Source organism: Micropterus salmoides, unplaced genomic scaffold, assembly GCF_014851395.1.
Source record: "Micropterus salmoides isolate LMB-PRFRI ecotype aquatic unplaced genomic scaffold, ASM1485139v1 Ms_hic_scaffold_18, whole genome shotgun sequence".
Classification (NCBI taxonomy): Eukaryota; Metazoa; Chordata; class Actinopteri; order Centrarchiformes; family Centrarchidae; genus Micropterus; species Micropterus salmoides.
This window is the reverse complement of record NW_024040928.1, coordinates 15,656,143-15,681,071: the sequence shown is the minus strand read 5'-3', so window position 1 is coordinate 15,681,071 and position 24,929 is coordinate 15,656,143. Positions and strand designations below refer to the sequence as shown.

General features: G+C 37.7%; 2 protein-coding genes across 4 annotated transcripts; both read left to right on the top strand.

Annotated features, from left to right (window-relative positions):
- Positions 1-121: 121 nt before the first annotated feature.
- On the top strand, positions 122-23,203 carry fbxo25 (F-box protein 25). 3 transcript variants are annotated; one of them, XM_038727391.1, is made up of 12 exons: positions 122-195; positions 1,306-1,386; positions 11,584-11,769; positions 15,974-16,077; positions 17,072-17,121; positions 17,230-17,322; positions 17,435-17,528; positions 18,065-18,249; positions 18,720-18,902; positions 19,347-19,490; positions 20,478-20,504; positions 22,293-22,405. In XM_038727391.1, the coding sequence occupies exons 2-12, from the start codon at positions 1,316-1,318 to the stop codon at positions 22,380-22,382; spliced, it is 1,227 nt and encodes a 408-aa protein (XP_038583319.1). In that variant the 5' UTR covers positions 122-195; positions 1,306-1,315; the 3' UTR covers positions 22,383-22,405. The 3 variants fall into 3 exon arrangements, with proteins under 3 accessions (XP_038583319.1, XP_038583317.1, XP_038583318.1); XM_038727389.1 differs by lacking the exons at positions 122-195; positions 1,306-1,386 and adding an exon at positions 10,627-10,689 and having other exon boundaries at positions 22,293-23,203; XM_038727390.1 differs by lacking the exons at positions 122-195; positions 1,306-1,386; positions 20,478-20,504 and adding an exon at positions 10,627-10,689 and having other exon boundaries at positions 22,293-23,203.
- Positions 5,739-8,729, top strand: fam110c (family with sequence similarity 110 member C). Its single transcript, XM_038727392.1, has one exon. It carries the CDS (start codon positions 6,015-6,017, stop codon positions 7,044-7,046), a length of 1,032 nt encoding a protein of 343 aa, XP_038583320.1. The 5' UTR covers positions 5,739-6,014; the 3' UTR covers positions 7,047-8,729.
- Positions 23,204-24,929: the final 1,726 nt, after the last annotated feature.

The following is a 24,929-nucleotide window of genomic DNA, read 5'->3' as shown; positions in this document are numbered from 1 at the left end:
CACAGTGAAATAAGCTAGCTAGCTACAGACTGGCGTTAGCCTACATTTCACCAACATTTAATCAGTGCAGGGAAACGTTTAGCAAAATATTCATAGTAAATCATTGTCCCTGTCCCTTTAGCAGACTAACAACAGATGAGTCGGCAGCACCCCAGTCTCCTCATAACCGCTAGCGTCCCTGTCCCAGTGAAGAAGGTGAGCAACACTGTGTTAATGACATGCCAGTTAGCATCATTCCAGGGAGTCTGAGGGGATTTCTGTCTTTCTTGCTCTTTTTACCATAACAAAAACAAAATGAAATATTTATTAATGACAACAATTCAAACACAAATTATTTTCTCACATAATGATCATTATGAAATAAAATAAAAACAACCTCCTGTCTGTACTGGATGCTGGACAGTTGGAAACAGTGAGTAGCTTACCTCAACCTGCACGTAATTTACAGATGATATTAAAATAATCCTCTTTGATACATTCATTTAGATTTTATTATGGCCGTTAAATGACATCTATAGATAATTAATTTTACTATAAAAATACATTGAGACTGTAAAAGATTGCCTTAAGGACATTTTTATGGTGGCTTTTAATCTTGCATCAAATAATAAAAATAACTGCATACTGTATGCAGACTTGCATGTACAAATCACCAGCAGTAAATATTGTGCTAGTACTAGTATTGACCTACAAGAAACAAGACAGTTGAAAGCCTTTAATTAGAGTTATGTAAAGCTTTTGATGGGACAGTTAGGTCCTAGAGATGTGGTGACAACAGCTGCGCAGAGGGGGCCCAATTAGATTTTTTGTCATGGATCCCAAAGTTTCTGGCGGCGCCACTGATGGGAAGTATCTTTTCTTAGCAGCAATGAAGAAGAGATGACAGGACAAGTAGATTGCGGAGAGATGTTCATTAAAGCAGAAAAATTCATTTTGGAGAAACACGTTGCTTTTTGAAATTACCTTCAGTGTTTCATTGACAGAGGTTTAAATGATTCTTTATGATTCACCTTTAACAATAAGATACAGATGTATATGGTAATATGTAATTACATTTTCTCACTTCAAACAAGTAAAACAAAAGGTTCTGGATGAGTAAGTCTACCGGCTGAACTCAAAGAAATACCTAAGCCCAGACATAAATGTGGGCATGGGAGACACCGACTTAATTTAGAACTCAGGTGTACTTCACTGGGTAGTTCTTCCTGGAAAAAGCCAGCTGTAGGTTTTCTAGGATCTTAGGTAGTTGTATCCTGCATTTATCTGTCTACATATTACTTAAAACATCTGTGGATTTTTGTACAGGGAGCTTTTAATGCCTTTCCGATCGGATGGACACGCAGCTGGACAACACTACAGTCTTAAGGAAAAGAGGAAAGTATCAAGGTATGTAATGAACTACATTAATCAGTTCTCCTGGCTCACTATTACATCAAACATACATGTCAGATGAAACTGTTACATTTACTGAATGTTTTTTCCCCAAAACAGTCAAAAAAGGATAAAAGGAAACTCCATTTAATCAGAATATGGTATATAATCGCTGTGTTGTTTTCCATAAATATGTTGTATGAAAAAAAGCAGCACTATAAAAATAAGCCAAGCTGTTTGGCAAAGAATGGTTTCAATGTTTTTAATGGCTGTCTTAACTGTTCTGAGAGTATTAACTTAATCTTGGAAAAATGTTCCACATCAAATTAGCATATAGCGTTATTGCAGGGCACAGAGGAGAATGGTATGCACACTGTTAAGCTCCAAATAAATAGTTTAATTCTCCTGTCAAGGCAACGTTTGACTCTCCAAGATCTTCCTCAGGCAAGTGTTAAGAGAGAGAAAACAGGCATTTCTTGTAGACACAGTAATCAACTCAAATCACTATCACCTGCTGGTCGGCAAGTAGAAAGGAAAAAACAAATGCCACAAGATGGCGATCACTGAAGTCTAGAAAACAAGGAAAAAAATATTTTTTTAATAGAATGTTAATATGACACCACCTGAAAACACAGGAATATTTCATGAGAAAGCGGTAGAAAGTTATCAATACTTTTTTCAGACAGATGCCACAGAGGAATGTATTTCCTTCAACTGAAACCAACTACAATGTTCAGTCCTTAGCACAATCAGCCTCCACCTTTATTGTGCATACTATAGCACAAACCTCAATTATGGTCAAAACCTCACATATGTACAAACTTACACTCTCTCGTTTGGTGTTAGGAAATATAATATATAAATAAAATATTGATATTGCAGCTATTGTGCATAATTGTTCATTTTTCAAAGAATGATAAAAAGTGAAAGTACATAATTTGTCACATAGTCCTATTGAGTGCATATATTTTCATAATATATTTGTCTTAGGGAAGAAACATGGTAGGCTGAAAATTTCTTTTTTTTTGTTGATTTAACGTAGTCAGTCACAACCATTTCCCTGGTTTGCTTTTCATCTGCTCCACATTATGATGGATTCAAGAGATGCACATTACAGATGTTCTTCTACAGAGCTGGCTGTGGGGAACAGTTCCATTTGATGTTACTATATATCCACAGAGTTGTCAGGCAATCTGTGCCTGTTATTAATGCTATTAGTGTGTTGTTGTTGGGTTTTTTTGTGTTGTTTAGCATTTTTTTCCTGTTATTGCAGTCTGACCATGTGTGGTAGGTAACTGCAGCTGCCAAGAGAATAGGATGTGATTGGTTGTGCAGATGTGAATGGAGGAATAAGCAGGGTGTTAGCAACAACACCACTTTTTATGCAAGGCAATGATTAGGGCTTAAAGATTAGGAATATTATTGCCCAGGGAATAGATATACATTAGGTAAGCCGACAATTATAAAATTCAGGCCTTTGTTTTGTCAGGCTGATCCAAGAGATTCTTTGCTGATTCCAGTTCCAACTCTTGATAACTTCATAATATGAGATGTAGGATTTCATTTCTATTTATAATTGAATTTAAGACTTAACGAGTTCGCCAGTCAAATAAAGACTCACAAAACATTTGTTTCTTCATGTATGCACTCATTACTTTCAAAGTGTGGTTATGATCCCTGGTGTGTTGCATTATTTCATTCTATAGTGAGTCTTTTTAATCACTTCAATATGAACATGGTGAAAAAAATTTATTGTATTTCACAATGAAATACTTAAAAAAAAATCAGTTTGGATCTGTTTTGAGTTTGAGAAAGGATTATCTAGTGCTGACTACACCAGACTATCTGACTACAAACATGTAAGTAAAAGGAAATTAAAACCTTACCATGAATGAGCACTACTGCAGCAATCCTCCAAAAACAGTTGTTTTCTGAAATACAGTAAAATGAGCTTGTGATAGACACTGACTAATTGAGTGGGAGGTGACTTTATATTCCTGGTAATTAGCCCTGCATGCATAATTACCTATTATGAGTTACTTTACATAACACTGAAACAATAACTGCAAGCAAAAGATGCCTGCAGCAATTATGTCTTATAATTTGCACAGCGTTTTTAATTGAGTCGACCAGTTTCATTCACGTCTCAAGGATGGGTGATAATTATTGTGAATGACTCAATAAAAACACAATTAGCAGATGATGCAGTGTCACATTAAAGTGTAGATTATGTTTATCCAACTGGCACTGTAAGTTTAGAATAAAATAAAAGTGACAGGGCTCAGGGGAGAAGTGACTAATGGTGTCAGTGTTCATGTTTTCATTGTTCCCCTGCATCCTTTCTGCGAGTCTGCTCCTTCTCTCTTTTTTCCAATTAAACAGGTTTCACTAATCAATCAGACAACATGCTAAATGATTGTAAACACGGCCACTGCACTTAGTTTCAACTCTAACATTTTAAAAAAGGTGACATAAGAGTCTTTGGGAGGTGTGTGTGTGTGTGTGTGTGTGTGTGTGTGTGTGTGTGTACATGCACGCGTGCATCTGTGTGTTAAACACATGCTGTATATTATAAACATTTATTGCTTATTATATATTTGGTTTGCACATGAAGTCCAGCCAAGACAAACTGGTGATTACTGTGCAACAGAAAGACAGTCATTTATGAAAATGATCATTTTCAGATGCTTATTTTTCCTTTTTATTAGAGATGTAAGCAACATGCCTCTAGGGATAGCAGTGTGGGTCTGTCACAATGATGGGAGTTATGGCTCTCTGAAGGAAGCCGGATCTTATGGCTTTGTTTGCTTTCCGAGAGTGGGCTCTTTCAGTACCACTTTCACTTGTCACTGCCTAAGTTATTTTCTTCTTTGTTGCAAGAAATAAATATGGAAGATTCTTCATCTGCAATACATTTAAATATTCTGTCATAGTGATGGTTAAAAGGTGTGATATGTCAAGAATGACTATCTAAAAAAATAACAATATAAAAAAAAAATGTAATTGTATGATTAATAAATAATGACACGACACAACACTGCAGAATCCTCAAGTGAACCATTCATTCTGATTTTAGGGCAGCCAATGAAAAGAAATCAAACTGATGAATAAATGCAATCAACACGAAAAACAGATGTGGTATGATAATTGTTTGCAAACACCGGAAAATATGAGAATGCTTAAATTATTTGAAATAATTAATAAAAATGCCTTTAAGTCATTGGTTTCTGTTGGCCTTTAAGCTAACAAGCGGGATAAGAGTGGACTCCTCTTTGATGCTGGATGTGTAGTGTTTGCTCTTAAAAAAATAAAGTATTAAGCCATAGGCAAAACTGTATTCTAATGACCCTCCTTCTATGTGTTCTAGTGCTGCCCTCTGCCTTTTGAACAAGTAGATCTGGTATCTTTAAGGTTCATTTTATACACAGATGTTTCTAGTTGATTCAATGTTTCCAATAACACAAGGGTGTAGAGAACCTACTTATTTTTGATGGGATTTTTTCACCTTTAATTTAATCTATTGCATTCAAACCTTAATCTTACAGCTATCACAAGCCAACAAAGGTTGCATACATTCACACTCATGCTGATTTCCTTCTCTCTTGTCTAAGCACTCATTTACATCTACCCATGTCCTCTGAAAGATACAGCGAGAACATATTAGAAAACCCATTAATAGAAGTGGAGTGGAGGGTTTGGTTGTTGCCAATGTTTTTTATTTGACTAATTGTCTGCATATCTGTTGTCAGCTGGTCTAGCTTTCCTTTATCACTGGTAACTGGGCTTTAATGAACATCTGTTTGTTGAAAACCAGTAAACTGGAGACTGGACTGTTGAAATAAAATAAAAAAGTTTTATGGTTTCATCAATTTGCCCTGTCAAATTAGTGGTCTGTGGTGTTTTCTGAGTGTTTTAAGGGTGTAACTTTTCAGATCCAATAAAACCTCAAAATAAAGTTAATGTCAGGTTTTTTGACGAGCTAGGGGGATTGATTTAAAACAACACGTAATCATCCTAAATTGACCTGGCGCAAGTCTTCAAACCGCTGGTGGAGTCATTCAGTAAGATATAGTTACACTGCAAAATACAAAACAAACTCTTACAATAACCCATAAACTTTTCTCTTTGAGTGTTACACAATATTGCTTTGATGGCTTTGACACATAATAATTACCACCTACCTTCTCTTAAAAATCCCCATGGGAGACAGCATGATTAGGCTCGGGTAAACATTTATTGCACAATATGAACACCAATCCTATTTGATGAGTCAGTGTCTCTGATAAATGAGTCGATAAAAGATAGCGGAGACTAGTTTGTAAATAGGGAAGCTAGTTTTCTTGGTAGGAGATAATGTAATATTTTTTCCTGTGTTGAGCAACAAGGAAAAGGGCTCGCATTTGCACCATGAGACGAGAAAAAAAACCCTGTGATGTATCAGGTGTACTTTGAACGGGCTTGTGTTTGGTTAAAACTAGCCTAGCACAGAATGGGTGGAGTAATGTGAAGTCTCCTGTTGTGATACGTGCCCAGGCAAAGAACGGACTTGAATGGAATTTTTTACTTCTAACGCTGAAGAGACCGTAAGCTAAAGGATTACCCACTCTTTGGAACAACTGATTTGATTGTTCATTCAAACCACAATGGAGGCAACCAGTGAGACCACTAAAATCCTGGGGAAGGGTCCAGAATACCTTCGAAAGCAAATGGAACTGGAGAATGAGAAAAAAGGACGCATGACTGCTGTGGAGAGGCTCGCTGCAAGCAAACTACAGTATGTCAAAAGCCAACAGGTGGTCAACTCGGCTCAGGAGCCTGTGATCAGTATTGGACCAGCCTCTGTGAGTAGCAATGGGTCTTCTAACCAGAGCTCAAACCGTTGTGGAAATCTTGTCATGGGGAGTAACTCAACAGAGGCTACACGTGGAGCACAAATCTGCTCACCGGGGCAGATACGTCAGTCCAGCTCCAAAAAACGACGAGACTCTCTTCTGCTTTACAGACAAAAATGTGAGTTGCTGTCAACAAATGACCGGAAACACAATATAACCCGTAAGTTGCTTCTCGGCTCTGTGCACAGAAATGTTCCGTTACCTGAGGCAGCAGATAAAGAGTATGAGGGGGAAAACACCACACTTGAGGGAACAGTAAAGGAATGTAGCTCACTTGAAGTTACCTCTAAATCAGAGAGGAGGATGAACGGAGTAGAAGGACAACACAAAACAGATAACAGGGGTTCTGGGAGAAAGGTGACAGCTGGTGTGAACAAATCTGCTGGTCTTCTGGCGGTCCCTGAGTGTGAAAGGAGGCCTGGCAAAGGGGTCAGTCGTTCTCACTCTGACATCAGCTCCAGGTACTCCAAAAGCTTTGCGGACTTTGATGTTTTCTTCAAGTACTGTGGGCTGGACAGTGAGGTTATTGAGTCTTTGGGGAAGGAGAACTTCTCTGCAAGCTCAGATGAAATTCCAATAAACATCCGTAGTGTCAGCGTCTCGACATCAGACGATGGCTTCTCCAGGAACAGTGGTGACAGCGATGGACTACAAGATCGTGAGTTACATGAAAAGATACATCAGGGGACGTCTGTTATTGAACGTAATGCAAGGATTATCAAATGGCTGTACAGTTGCAAAAACGCCACAGAGACTGGGAAAAAGTTAAGAGACCTTGATTGAGATAACTCCTTCTTTTCTCTATAGAGGCCATATACCTACAACTGATACGTTTTACCCATTTATTGTATCGCAGACCATAAATCAACTACAACGCCACTGGACTTTATGTGACTGTGTGTTGTGACTGTGTGTTTGTGTGTCTATGTGCCTATATCCGTTTTCTTTTGGTTTCTATGCATACTGTGTGCGAATTTCAGCAAAAAAATGCATTTTTGCATCTGTTCAAACTTGCATAAAGCTTAGCTGTTCTCTGTCCTGCCACAGAAAGCCCCACCTCACACGCACACAGGAACACAAAAACTTATTTTTCAAACATTGGTGATGGCGCAATGGATAATACATATGCCTTTGGTGTGAGAGACCCAGGTTTAATTCCCCACTGTGACCCATCCACCATTGTGTCCCTGAGCAAGACACTTAACCCCTTGTTGCTCCAGAGGCGTGCAACCTCTGACATGTATAGCAATTGTAAGTCGCTTTGGGTAAAAGTGTCAGCTAAATGTAAATGTTACTAGCAGGTTTATTTGCTGACGTTCTACACAGATTTTTCACAGAGCTGCAATTTAGAATTCCTAATACCTGTGTTAAATGTCAAAACTGTGTGCATGGGTGCACACTTGAAGACACAAATAACGACACGCATATCAAGATTAAAATTTTAGGAGCAGTGATATTGCTCATGTTATGCTACTCAAATATGAAGTTCCTCAGGAAGGCATTCAGACCACCATAAGCATGAACGTGCCCTTAAATAATCATTTATCCAATCTGCCTATAAGTTCATAATCCAATGAGTGTATCCCTGCCCACATTTCATGTACACCTTTCATCTGGAGATGTGAAATGTGTAAATTCCTTTCCACACACACACCACAGTTACAAAAGTAAAGAGTGTCAGTAAGACAGGTCTGCTCCTTCCATGTTATCGTAGACGAGTGTTTCTTGTTGACAGTAATAAAAATCATTAAATCTAACTGCCGCTGGACAGAAAAACTTGTGCACAGGATGTGTGCAGGATGTAGTTATTTTCCAGCCAAAGAATCAGCTTGTCCCTGAGTACTGTGTGAGAGGAATGTACTTAATAATCTGATAGGCTTAAGTCCAGTGACCTGTTGTAACTGTATCTCCACTTTTCTCCCAATCTCTGTCTGCTTTGTCTCTTCACCACTTTTTTCCCCTTTCTGTCTTTTAGCCAATTGTGGACTCAATGTGTTAAACGGGATAACCACCCACTCTGTTTTTCTCTTGTAAAAACAATGTCTCTGCACAGCATATGTGAGTAGATACACATCACTCAGGTATACCCATGTTGTCAACACACATTTCTCTCCAGAGGCCTGACTGAATTTTTCATATGATGGCAAGTCATGTCCTGCTCTTTCCACTTGTTTGTTCCCAGAATTAAAAATTACTTCTTAATATTCAGCTGATGATTCAGTGTACAATGTGTGATTGCTGACTGCAGGCTTGTAAGCCTTCTTTTATTTGGGATTTTTATTGTGTAAAGTGTTACTGTGATCTCAGTCAATTTCACCATATAGGCTGAAATATTACTGCAGTATCACTTCACCCCTTTACCCAAACCAGGTTCAAGCTACCACTACCGTTGTCTGTGTTGTTTTATACTGTAAATTTGGAAAACTGCTAGAAATAAAGTTGTTAATTATTTTTCTTACTCGCAAATTGTTTCTTAAATGTATTCATTGTTACAAGTTGTGTGCACATCTCTTAGGCCAGGTGCACGTTAACAGATTCTAACCGGACAATGACTGAATAGGGATGAAATTGTTGCCTTTATTCAGTGAAAGTATGTTTCGGGAGGTCTAATCCAAGGTGCGAATACAATGTTGGTTAACTTATTCAACTGATCAAATTAAGAGGAATACAAATCTATATAGATATAACACCATTTTTTTAATTAATATTGTATGTATATCAGGCCTATGGTAGCACTGTTCATAGTGATTTTAAATCTTTTGAACTTACTGTATGTAGCCTAAAGGGGGCAGTATCAAACAACAAGACTGAACCTAATGTGATGTGTAGTGTTAAAAGCTAAGCAACTATGTCACCAGGCCAGTCAGACTAAACCTCTGTCAGCACTGTGATCACATATACTAACAATGCCCAGAGGAACAATTACCCCACATAAACCAATCTGGATAGATGCTTGATTTGTAATGCTGCTGCTCTACAAAACATAAATATAGCCTATCTAATGGCAACAGCAATTCAGACCTTTTCTGTCATGTCACCGATAAAAATTCAGAAATACCTTAGCTATAGACTTGAGACTCTTTACTTATGTGTGATTTACATTAAGAAAATTAGGACTCAAGATTTGACTTGGACTTGACTGCTGAGTCTTGACTGACTTGACTGTCTAATACAGTTTTTACACTATTATTTCAATCAATTCTTTAAAAACTTGTGAAAGTGACATCTACCTCTTCTCGCTCATTATAAAATCAAGAATGTATGAATATACAAATAGTTTTCCAATCAAAAGTTGAACTACTAGATACAAGACGTCTCCTTCTTCCGTGAAAGTCCAGCCTTTGTGTATTTTATGTAGCCTTTTATGTTTGCACATCACACTTGAGTAAGTTGGAGCACGAATGGCTTCAAAACTAGTTGTGATGGAGTTGACAAAATTCTGTTTATACACCATCTTAAACTCAGATTTAAGGTGAGCAACTTTCCTTCTTCAACAGTCTTGAGACTTGACTTGGACTTTAAATGATTTAAGATTTGACTTAGACTTCCCCAATCAACAACACTACAGTATAAGTGGTTGAAATAATGATGATTAAACAGAAATATGGTAGCTAACCCTAATTCTCACATCAGAGTAATACTAATACTAAACCACTACCACAACTTCTAAAACTAATACCATTAACAATGAGGTCTGAACCTGAGTTTTCTGTTTAATAAAATAATAATTAATATAGCACTTTAAAAATATGTGTTTTGGAAATGTTCCTTAACAACAACATCAACACTCATACAAATGCCCGGTGGTCCCGTTCCCATCCATCGTCAACCACTTATCCTGCATACAGGGTCGCGGGGGGGGGGGGCTGGAACCAATCCCAGTTGACATTGGGTGAAAGGCGGGGTACAACCTGGACAGGCATCCATTGCAGGGCCACACATAGACAAACAACCAGTCACACTCACACTTAAGGACAATTTAGGGTCACCAATCAACCTAGTCTGCATGTCTTTGGACGGTGGGAGGAAGTCGGAGCACACAGAGAGAACCCACGTAGACACGGGGAGAACATGCAAACTCCACATAGAAAGGGCCCCCACCGTCCTGCCCCCCGTTCCCATCCGCCAGCTCAAAATCAAAACATAAGTGCATGTGCGCAGACCTCTGTCACGTGTAGAAGAAACCCCCATCAAAACAGATGGGATAAAAAAAGAACGTGATTGACAGCCGGGTGAGCCAATCAGTGATGCGACTCTGGGTAGCAACAAGATAAATACTGACGTTTTGTCCTATCAAAGAGCAGCAGGGGGCGCAGACGAACTCCAGTGTCCGCTCTGTGTTTACTTCCGTCAATATTTCCAGCAGGGCAGGCGGAGACAAGAAACAGAGGCAGAGGAGAACCGTGCAACAAACGAGTCGCTTAAGGTTTGTTTAGCCGTTTTGTGCAAATTCACAACTCTGTTATAGAGTGTTGGTATGCTTTATGTATTTCCTGTCGTGATTATATGTGTTGAACCGACTGACAGCTTGTCTTATATTCATTTTTTACTGTTAAGCGTTAAAACGACGTTTGCTAACGCTGTTATTTTTTCAAATGCGCAAGATAAATGCGCCATAGTCGTTGTCAGGTGTGTTATTAAAGCAGTTTATCTCAGTATGCCATTTTGCATCGCAGTGTCTACCGTAATGTCGCAAAAACAGGATCAAAATAGACAACGTTAATAAATATAATGCTCCTCTTTTTTTTATTTGGAAGTTGTCAGAGAAAGCTGATATTAACATGTAGTTGTAGGCTGCAGACTATGGAAGCAAAAAAGGCCATAATAAATACATTTCCCACTCCCTTAGTATAACAGATCCTAAACACTGTTAAAATTGAAATCTCACTATAGCTTTGAAAATCTGAATTTAAATGTCCAGAGAGTCATTTCAGCTGGTGGAGTTTCAAAAAAGTGTTCACAAATTTAGTGTCCTAGGTTTGCAGTGGCTCATGTGAACTTCTCCTTCTCAGATGACTCACATGAGGAAGAGGTCTGACTGATTCATCCTAAGTAGCTGTGATGGTCAAGTTTTAATCTTAAATTTTGATGTCTGAATTTCACTGATCCAGTCTGAGCGACCAGATTTTTGACTTAACTTTAATTTCAAGATGTGAATTTTTTTATCAGAATTTTTGAAAAATGTTAGTTAAGTGTCAACATTAAGCATTAAGTTGACTATAAGTTCTCCTTTAGGTATTCCGTTTCCTATCCTATCCTTTCTTTTCTTCCAAAGAACCCAGAGCACAGAGTTAAATCCTGCATCTTGTTGACCCCCCAGGTGTTTGGAGTGGAAGCGACCCTCTCTGCTCACTGCTCTCTGCCGGACATTTGCTAAAATGCCTTTCTTGGGCCAAGACTGGAGGTCACCAGGCTGGAGCTGGACAAAGACAGAGTGTGGCTGGAAGAGGATTGTCTTCTATGGACACGAGTTGGAAGATGACAACAGAGAAATAGACTTGAAAGAGTAAGATAATTGTTCACCTTCATCATCTATATCAGCCTTTAATGGCATTGTTGTACCAGCACTGCGTGTGTCAAACGTCATATGGTTAATGGGTCAGTGTTTTGTCAGGTAAGATTAGACTTAACTGACTTTAAAATGTATTATATCCTCAGTATACAATTGTGACATGCATGTAAGTATAAAATGAGTATATTACCTATAGTCATCAGTAGCCCTCTCTCTCTCTTATGCAGTGCTTAGATTTATTTCTACATGCACAGTATATACTAGGGATGGATATATATATATATATAAGCATTTATTGACTTTTAGTGGTATCATATCTTGATGATCTGATCGTAATGTGAGACATTTTGTGTTGTCCAAAGTAATGATTCAGATTAAAAAATAATTTAAAACTAACAAAGTTAGTTAGTGGACTTTTTTATCTGATTAAATTATCCATAGAACAAAGGTCATTGCATTGGTCAACAATATGATAAAGATTTCACCTTTTCACCTTTGGTTTTATTAAATTAATGATTGCAAGGATTACTGTCATGCAAAAATAATCTATATTCAGAGCCCAGCAGTAAGTGTAATCAAATTAGCATCAAAGTTTTCTTATTCTACACTAGTATTACAAATACTTAAATAAATGAATAACTAAAATATTTAAGCAACTCAAAATGGCCCATCAGATTGGAGGTTGCTCAGTATCTTACCACAGTAAACCAGTATTGCCAAGAGTCGATTAGATTTTATCTCTGTTTAAAAGTGGACTCTAGCTGACTGACTCGCTCACTTTGAGTGTTGTCTTGGTTGTCAGACATCTTCCAACTTCCACAAAGTACAAAAGCCATAGTTTCTCATTTCCAGAAGGAAAATGTATTCCGCTAACTCTTATCTATTATTGTCTCCTGCAATCTGTCCTCTTGAAGCAATAAACAAACACTTGTTGTTTACTCAAACACTCAAAACAAGCCATGCAGCCTGGTTGTAATATATAACCTATTTTAAAATAGTAAAAATGACTTAACCTGCAAAGGCCTGTGTCATAACTGAAAATTTACATTATATATACACTGGTATTAGGTAATTGTTCATATTTTAGCTTTATTATTGACTGACTGACAAACCATGACTGGCGTAACGTATATCAAGCACACAAGAATAACTTCAATATGAAACAGCACCTGTGTGTGTGCTTTTATAACACTGAACATCCCAAAGGAGTTAAGTTGGGATTTTAACGACCACTGTTTGTTGAAAGCAGCTGAACTAAAAAAAAATAACAATAATAATTCTTTCTGGTCTGTATTACATGTGCCTCTGTGGGCAGTCTGGGTTGCCTCCCAGGAGGAGAGCTCGCCTTGTTATCTGCAGGAAACATGTACTGTTTTGACGCAAGCCAACTAGCAATGAGTGGTCACATAAAGGGAGAGAAAAGAGGAGGTTCCCAGTCGTATCCATCCTTTTAATTACATCTGTCTTCTCCTAAATCATAAAGTATGTGTGTTGGGGTGTTGTGTGGTGCAGTGAGGTGCTATTTACATCATTAGTTTGTTTATACTGTACATGGCTTAGCATTTCTTTGCAAAGCATTTCTTTTGCTACTTGCATTTATCTGACTGTCAAAGTCTCTTGTTATCTTTGCACAATTTGAAGATTAAGATGTATTGTATTCAAATTTATGATGTGTGTGTGTGTGTGTGTGTGTGTGTGTATATATATATATATATATATATATATATATATATATATATATATATACAAACAAACAAACATAGAACTTCAGGCCTAGAACTTTTCAGTAATCCAATTTATTGGTGAAATCTGTGAGATTTTTGTTGTAAGTTAAAGTAGTCTTTGCTTAGGTTTTTCTCAAGTTGTCCCTAACCTTTCTGACTTCATGGGGGTCAAGGGTCAAAACCTGGAATGTGGAGAGTTTACTAAAGCATCATATCCAAAAAATAACACAGGCAGCTATTCATTGAAGCCTCTTGCCCAAGTAAGGACTATGGGCTAGAGCCAAATTTTATTGTGTAAATGTGGACTGCCGAGAACATGATAGCTCATTTTGCTCATATGGACCAGAGCTTTGACTGACTGTAAGGTACAAGGCTGAATTTATTTACACTTGTCAGACTCACTTAAACAGTGAGCAGGGCGCTGGTGTCCTGCTGGTGCAGATAGGGTTACTGGTAGAATCTCATCACCAGTTGGTGATATCTCCTTTACATCACAGTGTTGCCCTTTCTATTGATCAAAAAAAAAAACAACATTACCTCACAGTGCCACATTAGCTGGTCAGCAGTCTTTTCACAAAAAGGCCAAGGACACTGCACCGGACAATAACTAATGACATCATCTGTTCAAATTGGCTGCTCTCCAAAGGCAGCCTCACTCAGAAAGGCCAGTGACTTAATGCGACGGAGGTACATTTGGCAGACCAACAAATGTATGCCTGAAAGAAAGAAAGAAGAGCATTGTTCCACCACAATGCTCTGGCACAGTGTTACGGATGTAGTTTAGAACATAATGTATCTTTTAACGTCAACAAACCTCTGTCACGTATTATCTGCAAACACTCGCTCACTAGTGTCAGGTGCTGGAAAGTTGAGTGTCAGTATTTGACCCTCACTTTACTGCCCATCTCTGTGGTAATTTATCACAGACACTGTCTGAATTGCCTTGATTGTTTAGTCGTCTTGCGCTTGACAAAGCACGTAATAAATGCTACTTGAACACATCTATCTACAGTGAGTAATAGACATTTTAACAGCTAAATGTCAGCCACATGCTTTATTTGTTTTCTTCCCTGTTCATGTTGACATTCTACATAACCCTCAACCCTTTAGCTCATGTATTTTAGGATATAGTTTAAATGTCCACAAATCTTTCTGAACTTTCCTGCTGCTGTGTGATTACTTTTATTGGCTCTGTGGAGGCTGGTGCTCTGCATGCAAACTGTAAAAAAAAAATAAATTACTAAAAGCCTGGCTATTGCATTCCTCACTTGTAATTCACTGTGACAGATTACTGTGCTTGCATGTGTGTTTGTGTGTATGCCTGTGCAAATGGATAAATGGATAGAGACGGAGGATTACTGTAGAGCTCATTCGCCCCAATCTGTTGACTTCACAGTCAGACAAGCAAAGCCATGCCTTCACTTATGCTGGAGGAAAAAGTAAATTTGTTTCTTGATCCAAAAGAATCTGTGTTGAAATCACTCAGATTGTGTGAAGTACATATTTTTGTCCAGCTTCTGGAAGCTCATGAACAGAATATTGCCGTTGTATCTGTCATTAGAATAAATACCCTGTTGAATATACTCTGGGACCTGTTGTAGTACTTGGTATTTGTTGCAACCATCTTATCAGTCATTCTCTAAAGTATATCCTTATAATAAATCTGCTTTAGATGAAAAGTGTGCTTTTATATGAGATCCAGAGACTTTGCAGTCAAGTTGAATGGACCACAGTCCTTCCACTTACTCTTTAAGAAGATGCCCAGTACAGTCAGCTGACTCATATATTGTGCTCCCTGAGTTGGTAGTGTTGCCAGTCGGCTGCTCAACTTCAGCCAAAGTATTATGAGTGCATTCAGTGACCGTCAATTACTAGTTCAGTCCAGCCCTTTTATCTGTTGCTCAAAGGTCATTGGAGAATGCCTAGTTACAGAGGAATCGATTGTGGTAAAGATTATTTTAGTTAATGGGATTTCATTTCATTTGCCGTAGAAGAAGTTTGCATAAGAAGAAGTTGTCACAATAGTAGTACTCTGCAAAGACACCTGATGTGCTGTCATAAAGCATTTATATTCAATAAAAATAGCAAGAAATGTGCACAGACCCTCACAAGCACCCACCCGTGGATAACCTGTATCCAATATATTTACATGGTTTCATTTGGGTTTCTGTTTGAGTTTAGCCAATTTTAGCCCCGCATTTACTTTCTGTTTAGTTTATTCTCATTGGCCACCTAAGCCATTAAGGACATTTGTTGGCCTAAGTTGTTAACTCCAAAATATTGCAGCACTTAAACTGCCTAGGAGCCATCTTGCCATGAACTACAGTCAGTAAATAGTCACAGACCTGCTCCAGGACGCTGCAGCAGAGCATACTCTGTACAGCAGTTTGTAATTATGTTGTATTTCAGGTGAACTGGTCACACCCGCATGCAATGTTTAACAAGTTCCTTCCATGCTTCCTCTGTCCAAACAGGCTGTGCAGTGACAACAAAGAAAATCTGTTTGTTGAAGACGTGCGTGAGCTCCCCACCACAAAGAGGAAAAAGGACTTCTACAACAATAACACCAAATCTCAGTGTGAGTTTCAGCAAAGCATGATCACAATTTTGGCTTTGTGAAGAGTTCATGGTATCAATAATGAAAATTCAATCTATCACTTGTGATTATCATATTGAAGCTTACAGCAGTAATGGCTATTTGTGACTTTTGCATGTATTTACACCAGAACGTGTTTTTAATAACACAACTAGTTTCAGTCTCAATCAGCTGTCCAACAGACAGCTTGTGGGAAACATTGTTCAGGGCTGGAACTATCCACCCATGACCTTTCATCCATAAATGGAATTCAACCTTCTTTTTTGCACAGATTACAGAAACATTTTCAGGGTTTTGTGAAAATGCTGTGTAGCATCACATTACTTACATTATTTAAAGGTCCTTGTACTTTACTTGAGGACTTTCCTTTTATGCTACTTTATAATTCTACTGCAGTACATTTCAGAAGGAAACATTGTACTATATACTCCACTACATTTATTTGACAGCGATAATAAATAGGTGCTTTGTAGGTTAAGATTTTACTCACAAAATGCATCATGATCTTATAAAATATGAAGCCTTGTTATAGATTAAACTGCCCAACATTGTACAACATTGTGAAAGACTGTTGGAAAGTAAAGATGAATGTAAACAATGCAGGATTTAAACCTTTCAGATGTTTGATGAGGGATGAAATGCATTAAACACTTTTGTTTTTCTCAAAGTTGCATACAGTGCTTTTTGGTGAGAAACACTGAATATAAATATAACCTTTGTTTATTTACAAGAAATCTTCACAGGCACCTTAAGTACATTTTGCTGATTGTACCTAAATACTTCACTAAGATTTGTAACACTTAATGTTGTACTTAATTGTACTTATTGTCTAATAAATTTACTTAAGCATAGGATCTAAATATGTCTTCCACCACCTCAGTCCAAACATTTGTAAACACCTGGTTAGTACTGCATATCACCAAAATACTAAGGAAGGACACTTTGCAATACATTTGTTTTTTTTCCCCTTGTCCAGTTGTTTTCAGGGATAAATGGATCTACGTGCAGAAAGGGAGCACAAAAGAAGTGAGTGCTGCAGCAGTCACATTAATTTTCACTTGAAGGATTAACTTGCTATTAAATACATAAATTCTTTAATAAAATATAAGTGTGTATTTTTATGTTAACACACAGCGTCATGGTTACTGCACGCTCGGTGAAGCCCTCAACCGTCTAGATTTTTCCAGTGCCATTCAGGACTTGAGAAGATTCAACTATGTTGCGAGAGTGAGCGACGACGATCACACATGTTAATTTATGATCCTTTTGAAACTGTTGTACTACGACGTGCACAAGCATCTCTTCCTCTTAACTGTCTTACTCCATCTCTCTCCCACAGCTTTTCCAGCTGATTGCCAGGTCTCAGCTGACCTCTTTGAGTGGAGCTGCACAGAAAAACTATTTCAATATACTGGAGAAGATTGTAAGAAAGGGTAAGGAGACCTGAGACGGACATTGATTACTTATTCAGTGGACATCTTGTGTAGCCAGATATTTTCTCAGCACTGTTTCTGGTGTTAGAGTTGTCAGTAGCATGTTGTGTTAGTAAAAGTAGCTTTATACAGACAGGACATTTCTTCACCAAATCGTAAGTGTTCTGAGCAACCAGAAGATGTTGTTTCTCAGACTACTGTTTAGTGTAGTGTTATTGCACTGAATGCCTAACCACAAAACCAGTAGGACCAGTGTGCTCCGTCGTTATGGGGCTGTGTTGCCCCATAAAGTAATGGCTTTTAATCATGCAGAAAAATAGGGTATTTTCAGCAATTCATTCATAAATGATTTTTTAAAACTACCATTAGTCTTTGCATTTTCCTTAGGTGCAGTTATAAAAATTTTTTAGGTGGAAAAGGAAATAATTAGTTACATTATGTTACATTTTGGCTGCTGAACTTCATCTTAAAGATTGTCTTTTGTGTGTTTTGTATGTTTTCTTTTTTTATTTATTTATTTTTTATTTCTCCACTAGTTCTAGAGGACCAGTACAATCCGCGCCTTGTCAAGGAGCTGCTGCAGGACCTGAGCTCGACACTGCACAGTCTGACTATTCACGTTGGCAGGTGTGTCCTCGTGGGCAACGTCAACATCTGGTTGTGCCGACTGGAGACCATCTTCAAATGGCAGCAGCAGCTCAATAACCTGCAGATCCCCAAGGTAGAAGGTGTGTGTGTGTGTGTGTGTGTGTGTGTGTGTGTGTGTGTGAGACGTGTGTGTGTGTGAGACGTGTGTGTGTGTGAGACGTGTGTGTGTGTGTGTGACTTGCGTGTGACTTGTGTGTAGCCCATCCCAAAGTCTGCTCCCCGGAGTCTGGGCCTCGCCTCCAGGTCCAGTTTGAGTTGCCAGTATGTAAATGAGACATTTAAAAAGGGAAATAGGCTACAAATCTGAAAGCTTTTATGGCCACAAGTGCAGAAGGTAAACTTAATGAGTGAGGAACATGAAATATGGATGGAGGAAGCATTTACAACTAATCTCTTGGAACTGGTCATTTAATGCTCAGCTGTGTATGAATCAAACATCATCCTCAGTGGAAAATTACTGCTATGATGTAGGAATATTGAAACTTTGTTTGTCTGTACAGTCCAGCTCTGATATTAATGTGTTGCTCTTAATTGTCTCCCCAGCAAATGTGCAGTGGCACGTCCTTCAGCGACTTGCCGCTACACATGCAGAACAAGATCCTCTGCAAGTTATCCGATGCGTATGACATCATTAACCTGGGACAGGCCACGCCTACTCTGCATTTCCTCAGTGAGAACAGGACGCTGTGGAAGAAACTCTGCTACTTTCACTTCTCAGACAAACAGGTGAGAGAGCAACATATTTAATTTTTATCAGACATAGACAAAGAGTATGTGCCGCTAAATGTGTGATTTTTAATAATAATTCTGAAAGGGAGATGCTTAAAACTTCCAATAGTAGTTTACAGTTAAGCTTCCAAAAAGATGGCTGCCCCAGATGCCTGCTAATTAGTTCACCTGCTGTCCACTAGAGGGCAGAATTGCCACACTTTGCTCACAATGATCTCTCTCTCTCTCTCTCTCTCTCTCTCTCGCTCTCTCTCGCTCTCTCAAAAACACACACACTATCACACACATATTGTATAAAAACACCCACTCATGATTGGTGTTAATGACAAATTGTCCTCCATTATATCTAATTACACTTTGTTCCAGTTATAATTACATTCCTGTCCCCTGTGTTTTAAATGGTTGGGTGTTTTAATTGTGTTTCCTTCCATCCATGTGCAGTTCTGTAGGAATTTGGTCCTAACCAAGAGCAATAATGTGGACTGGAAGCTAATGTACTTCACCCTGCAGAAACATTATCCGATGAAGGAGCAGTACGGCGACACCTTGCACTTCTGCAAACACTGTAGCATCCTCTTTTGGAAGGTAAACAAACACACCTACAACCACATTCATAACATGAGGGAAATACCATGTGACTAACCAGTACTGTTCATCAGACTGCAAGTAAGTTACCAGTACATTATTGGAGGAAAACATTAAGTAAACAATATGTTCTACACAATAAGTGTTACTGATTGGTTGAGCTTTTGCTTTTATCGCCTCATAGTGGTGTATCCTGTAGCTTTCTAGAAGCAGAAGTGTGTGTACAGTAAATTAAACCTGCACGGTTCAAAGAGATTTTTCTCACAGACCTGATATTTCTTAAACTGTACAGAAATCAGACATGAGAGTCTATCAAGTTTGTACCAGAACACATTGTATTTCCTTGGTCAAAGAGACAAAACATCCATTATCATTTGGAACACTCAGGGAAAGTCTCCGAGACACTTTGGTCCAGTCACACAGCCTATCACACTGATATCTGTCTCTAGCATGCAGCAAAAAAGGTGTTTAATAGTCCCATCTTTGTACTGTAAATATTTGGCTCTGATGTTGATCAGTTTACTGGTAAAACAGCAGGCCAGTGAAATACTACATTTTCAGAATAATGTTATGTTTATACAAATATATAAGTAAGTACTGACAGGAATGATAATCCTTGTTGCCACCAATACAATGGATTCTGTGTACATGTATACGTGGCAGTCAGAGGTCAAACACATTTCTTGTTTGCCCTCAATGACACAAGGTCTGACTTTAAACCACGTGTAAGACAAAGATCATGTTTTTCAGAATTTAAGATAATAACTTCTGGTGGAAAGATGTATGTATGTACAAAAAAATAACAGTATTTGGATGAAAACTACTGCTCCTATACTATCTGTTCCCCCCTCCTGGTGATTATTTACTACCCACAAACATGTTGGGTGCCTATACTTTTTAATCTCGCCCTCTTTGCATCCCTCTCCTTGCTTGTCCCCCTTCCTTCCTGCCTCTTCTCCTGGTACCCCTTCTCCCTGATTCCTTAAGGATTGCCACCTGGCTTTGTTATTCAAGGTACTTTCTGTCCCATCATGCCTTTTTGTGTCTTCAGTTGCCAGTTTGTCTCATGTTTCCCAGATGATCTGATTTATAACTCATCACTGTAGTGTTCTCCGTTTCACTTGATGTCATCATGTTTTGCTCGAGGTGTGTTTAGTAAACAGTGCCACTCTTTCCACTGACTTTTTAATGGCTTCTCTCAGAATTCTTAAAAGTACGTGTGTTTTAGTTGATTCATAAACTCCTCTGAATGTTGAGTTCATGTGTCTGAAAGAAAACTGTCATTTGTCATTTAGTTTAACACACGTTTCTCTGTGTATACTAATGTCCAGAATCAGGTTGCACCAGCAATTTGTAAATCCCTAAATGTGTGTGCAAAGTCCTTCCATGTTTTTACTCCTGCTTTACTAAATCAGGTACTATTAAAACTTAAAGCTCTTGCTCTTTATAGCAATCAGCTGTAACTGGCTGTAAATTAAAAAAAAATAAGTTTTAGGTAGTCAATCAATATATTATGCTTGACTTCCAATCCTTTTTAAATGTAAATATTACTTTTCTTTACAATATGCTTACATAGAAAAATGTATGTGTTAACTTTGTACTATTTATGAAATTTGGAGTGAGCAGGACATATCCAGTTACGCAATCTAAGTGACCTTTTGTAATTTTTGTAAAAGTGTTTTGTGTTATTTTGGAAATGTAAGTTAAAGGCATTTTACTAAATCTTCTAGTTAACATACATATTTAGTTAACATATCTGGGCATATCTGCTTAAAATCTGCAATGATGTTGGTTAATTCAGATTGTTGTTGATACAAATTGTAATCGTTTGAGAGTGAAGCCTACTTGAAGCCTGGGCAATAAAACTAATGATAATTAGACCAATACAGTTTTCCTTAATAACAATATAACAAATGTTCAATAAATGTTTGATTTAAATCATTTGAATCACAAACAAATTAGCACTTAATATTTCTATTAAGATATTTATTATGTTGAGGAAAAGGGGCCGAAAAAAGATTTGACTTAATTTTACTCATAAATATTTGTTGAAAAAAAAGATTTTTTTCATAATTGTTTTGAATGTTCTATATCAGCTTTGTTAAGTGATCCACTGTTTTTGTCAGGTGTTTGTCAGATACTGACCATAAAGAACAGTTTAAAACTACAATTAACCATCTGGCTTCTTCAACTTTCACTCCGGAAGAAAAATCAGCCGTTAAACTTCAAAGAAATAACAACTTTACATGTATCGTGATAATTATCGATAATTTAATGATAGGAAATTTTTTTATCGGGATACCATTTTTGCCCATATTGCCCAGCCCTAAGCCTACTTATTATTATTTCTATAGCAGTTTAAGTCACTAATTTCAACAACATTTTAAGTTACAGGTCAGAAATGTTGACTAATACTCTAAAAGTGTGTTACATCTGGCAGTGATGTGTAATGTTAAGGTGGTATAATCAATACTTTTAACAATGGATCAAACTTGTATGCGGAAAGTGTTGCTTGTATTTAGAGCTTGTTTCAGCTGCCCCCAAGTGGCCAAAAAATCAGTTATTGCAGGCTTAAGTAATCTCTTCTGTAAGAGCTAGTTTGAGCAGTACAATCGATTTAAGTTCAGTAATGCGTAAACTTCCACTTGCATCATGACTACACCAAGTTTGAACTTACAAACAGCTGATGCATCCAGCTCCAGTGTCCCATGTCAAGTTGTTGTATGTATGTGAACTGTGTGCATAGCTGCACCTCTGGCTTCTCCCTTCTCTCTAACAATGTGGTTGTTGACTGTGTTCCAGGACTGTGGCCATCCATGCACAGCCAACGATCCAGATAGCTGCCTCATGCCCATCTCTCCGCAGCACTTTATCGACCTTTTCAAGTTCTAAACCCTACATGTTGTTCTTCGAGCGAAGCTTACGTTTACCCCCAGCCCTCACCTCGAGAGTTTGTACGAGACCTTGATGTCATTTACCCAAATACAAAGGGCTTCAACTGAAAGATGCCTTTTTTAATGTCTTCATTTCTTTACGCACAAATGTTTCCGTAAGACGAAGAAAAGATTAAATGTGTGTGTTTGTTGGTTTTAAGAACTTTTATGTTTTTCCTCCCTCAGCGCAAATGTTTGTCTTCTTGACAAAAAAAGGCAATTCCTGACAGAGAAAAAAATATATGTAAATGTAATATGAATATGTGAAAGGATTTTTCTGTAAAGGAGTTGTAGCATGTTTATGGTAGGTACATAATAATAAGTAATGTTAATGGGTTTTTGTTTTACATGGCAAAAGGTAAACATTTACAGTGCAGCAGAATAAGATTACTTGTGTGTTAATGGTTTATTTAATGGCGTTAAACTATTCTGCTTTTTGTTGTGTTCTGTTTTGGTGGTATTTTTCTGCAATAACTGAGTCTCTGTTTACATGCTGTATGTTGTCCTTTTGTGAATTCTTGCTGTGCTCCGTGTATATTTGGAAACGTCGACACTAAGAGAAAATTATGTAAAACTCCATTAGCGGTAAAATTTTTTAAATGTACTTTTGTCAGAACTGTCAAATAACAGACAGAGGAAATGTAAAAAATTATTTATGGGAAAAAAACGTTTTGTATCTTTCCTCCAACTTTTTGTAATATTCCTTTGCTGTTCCAATACTCTTGATGGTACTATCATGACTGTATGGGACAGGAACTATTAAATATTTCTAAAAACCTGTTTCTGTTCTTCATTTTATACTGGGTCGCAGGGAATAATTTTTCCTTTTGTTTACTGTATAAAGACTTTTTTTTTTTTTAGACTTAATCTAATTGTAGTTTCCACTCCTTGGATTTCAATGTGAATGTCTTCCCACCGAAAACAGCAAGGAAAATTTCGTTTTTAATTGAACACAGGAACAAAGTTTCATGATTAGTTTTTTTCGCTTGCTTAGACAAACTGGGATCCACTTGATTTTCATCACCACCTTCTCAGCACAGCATAAGTCTTCTCATGCAAATGTTTTACTGCTTTTACACATATTTTCAAAACAGATCATATAGAGAAAGACCTAAACTTCTTGAATTAAACATGTTAAACAAAAGGAAAATATCTATCCACATTTGATAGAAATGACTTACATAATTATTAATATCCAGTGCACCTGTGTGAAACTCATTTGCACTACTCCTCAATCCCCAATCAGTCCTTATCCCTCTATAATATACAGTTCTATGAAAAAGTATGTGAATCCTTTGGAATTAGCTGGATTTCTGCATAAATGGGTCATAAAATGTGATCTGATGTTCATCTAAGTTACAACAATAAACAAACACAGTCAGTTAAGAAATACCATACAAACAGTTTCATGTTTTTATTGAACACACTGTGTAAACATTCACAGTGCGGGGTGGAAAAAGTATGTGAACCTCTAGGCTAATGACTTCTACAAAAGTCTATTGGAGTCCCATCCATGAGATGAGATTGGAGGTGTTGGTTAGAGCTGCCCTGCCCTAAAAAAAAACCACCAATTTTAATTTTGCTGCTCTTATGTAGCATTCCTTGATGTGAAACCATACCTCAAACAAAAAAGCTCTCAGAAGAAGAATTGTTGGTTTGCATGAAGGGTTACAAAGGTCTCTCTGTTAGAGCCACCAGAAAAAACATGGTTAATCTTGTGGATAATTTCTTATTTATAAGTCTTGTTAATTTTCCTTTATGTGTTTAGCACTTGGCAAAATTTTATGTTTGTCTCAGATGGGTGTCATTACTGTTTAAGTGGTGAATTAACGTGTAGCTGTGCTCCATTAGTTTGTTCTGTTAACTCAGAGCTATTCAAGTGTTGTAAAATGCAGCTAAGTGTAAAAAAAGTGTAAAAATGAGGTGATCTGCGGTAAAAGGTCAGCCCAGCAGGACATAGAGCAACAGTTTTCTGACTGTCGCGTTATAGCAATAGGAAATTTTGAAGTTGTTGTTTTGTGTAAGTAAGTTTGATAGAACACATATTTAGGACTCTGGCTGGAGACGTTTGTTTTGTGACAGTCGCCTTTTTTTTTTTGTCAAATAAAATGGATATTTTTTCATCTTACATCTGCCTCCTTGCCTCACTGGAATATACAGTTTTGCCCTTTTTGGGAAGCATGAGTCAGAAACTTTATGTCCTGCAATAGTGGCCACTACACGGTCTATAAATGGAGAAAGTTCAGCAGTGTTGCTACTCTCCATAGGACTGGCTGTCGTACAAAAAAACATTGCTGCATGTTTGAAGTTTGCAAAAGAGCATCTGGATGTTCCACAGCACTACTGGCAAAACATTCAGTGGACAGATGAAACCAAAGTTGAGTTGTTTGCAAGGAACAACAACCAAATGTGTGGAGGAAAAAAGGCACAGCACACCAACATCAAAACCTCATCCCAACTGTGAAGTATGGTGGAGGGGGAATCATGGTTTGGGGCTGCTTGGCTG

Bases quoted from the DNA above. Each gene is read 5' to 3' on its own strand.
- fbxo25 (XM_038727391.1), top strand. From the start codon at position 1,316: ATGCCTTTCCGATCGGATGGACACGCAGCTGGACAACACTACAGTCTT. The intron at 1,387-11,583 runs GTATGTAATGAA...TTGACCCCCCAG, and splicing joins GAAAAGAGGAAAGTATCAAG to GTGTTTGGAGTGGAAGCGAC. The intron at 17,122-17,229 runs GTGAGTGCTGCA...GTTAACACACAG, and splicing joins AGAAAGGGAGCACAAAAGAA to CGTCATGGTTACTGCACGCT.
- fam110c (XM_038727392.1), top strand. From the start codon at position 6,015: ATGGAGGCAACCAGTGAGACCACTAAAATCCTGGGGAAGGGTCCAGAA.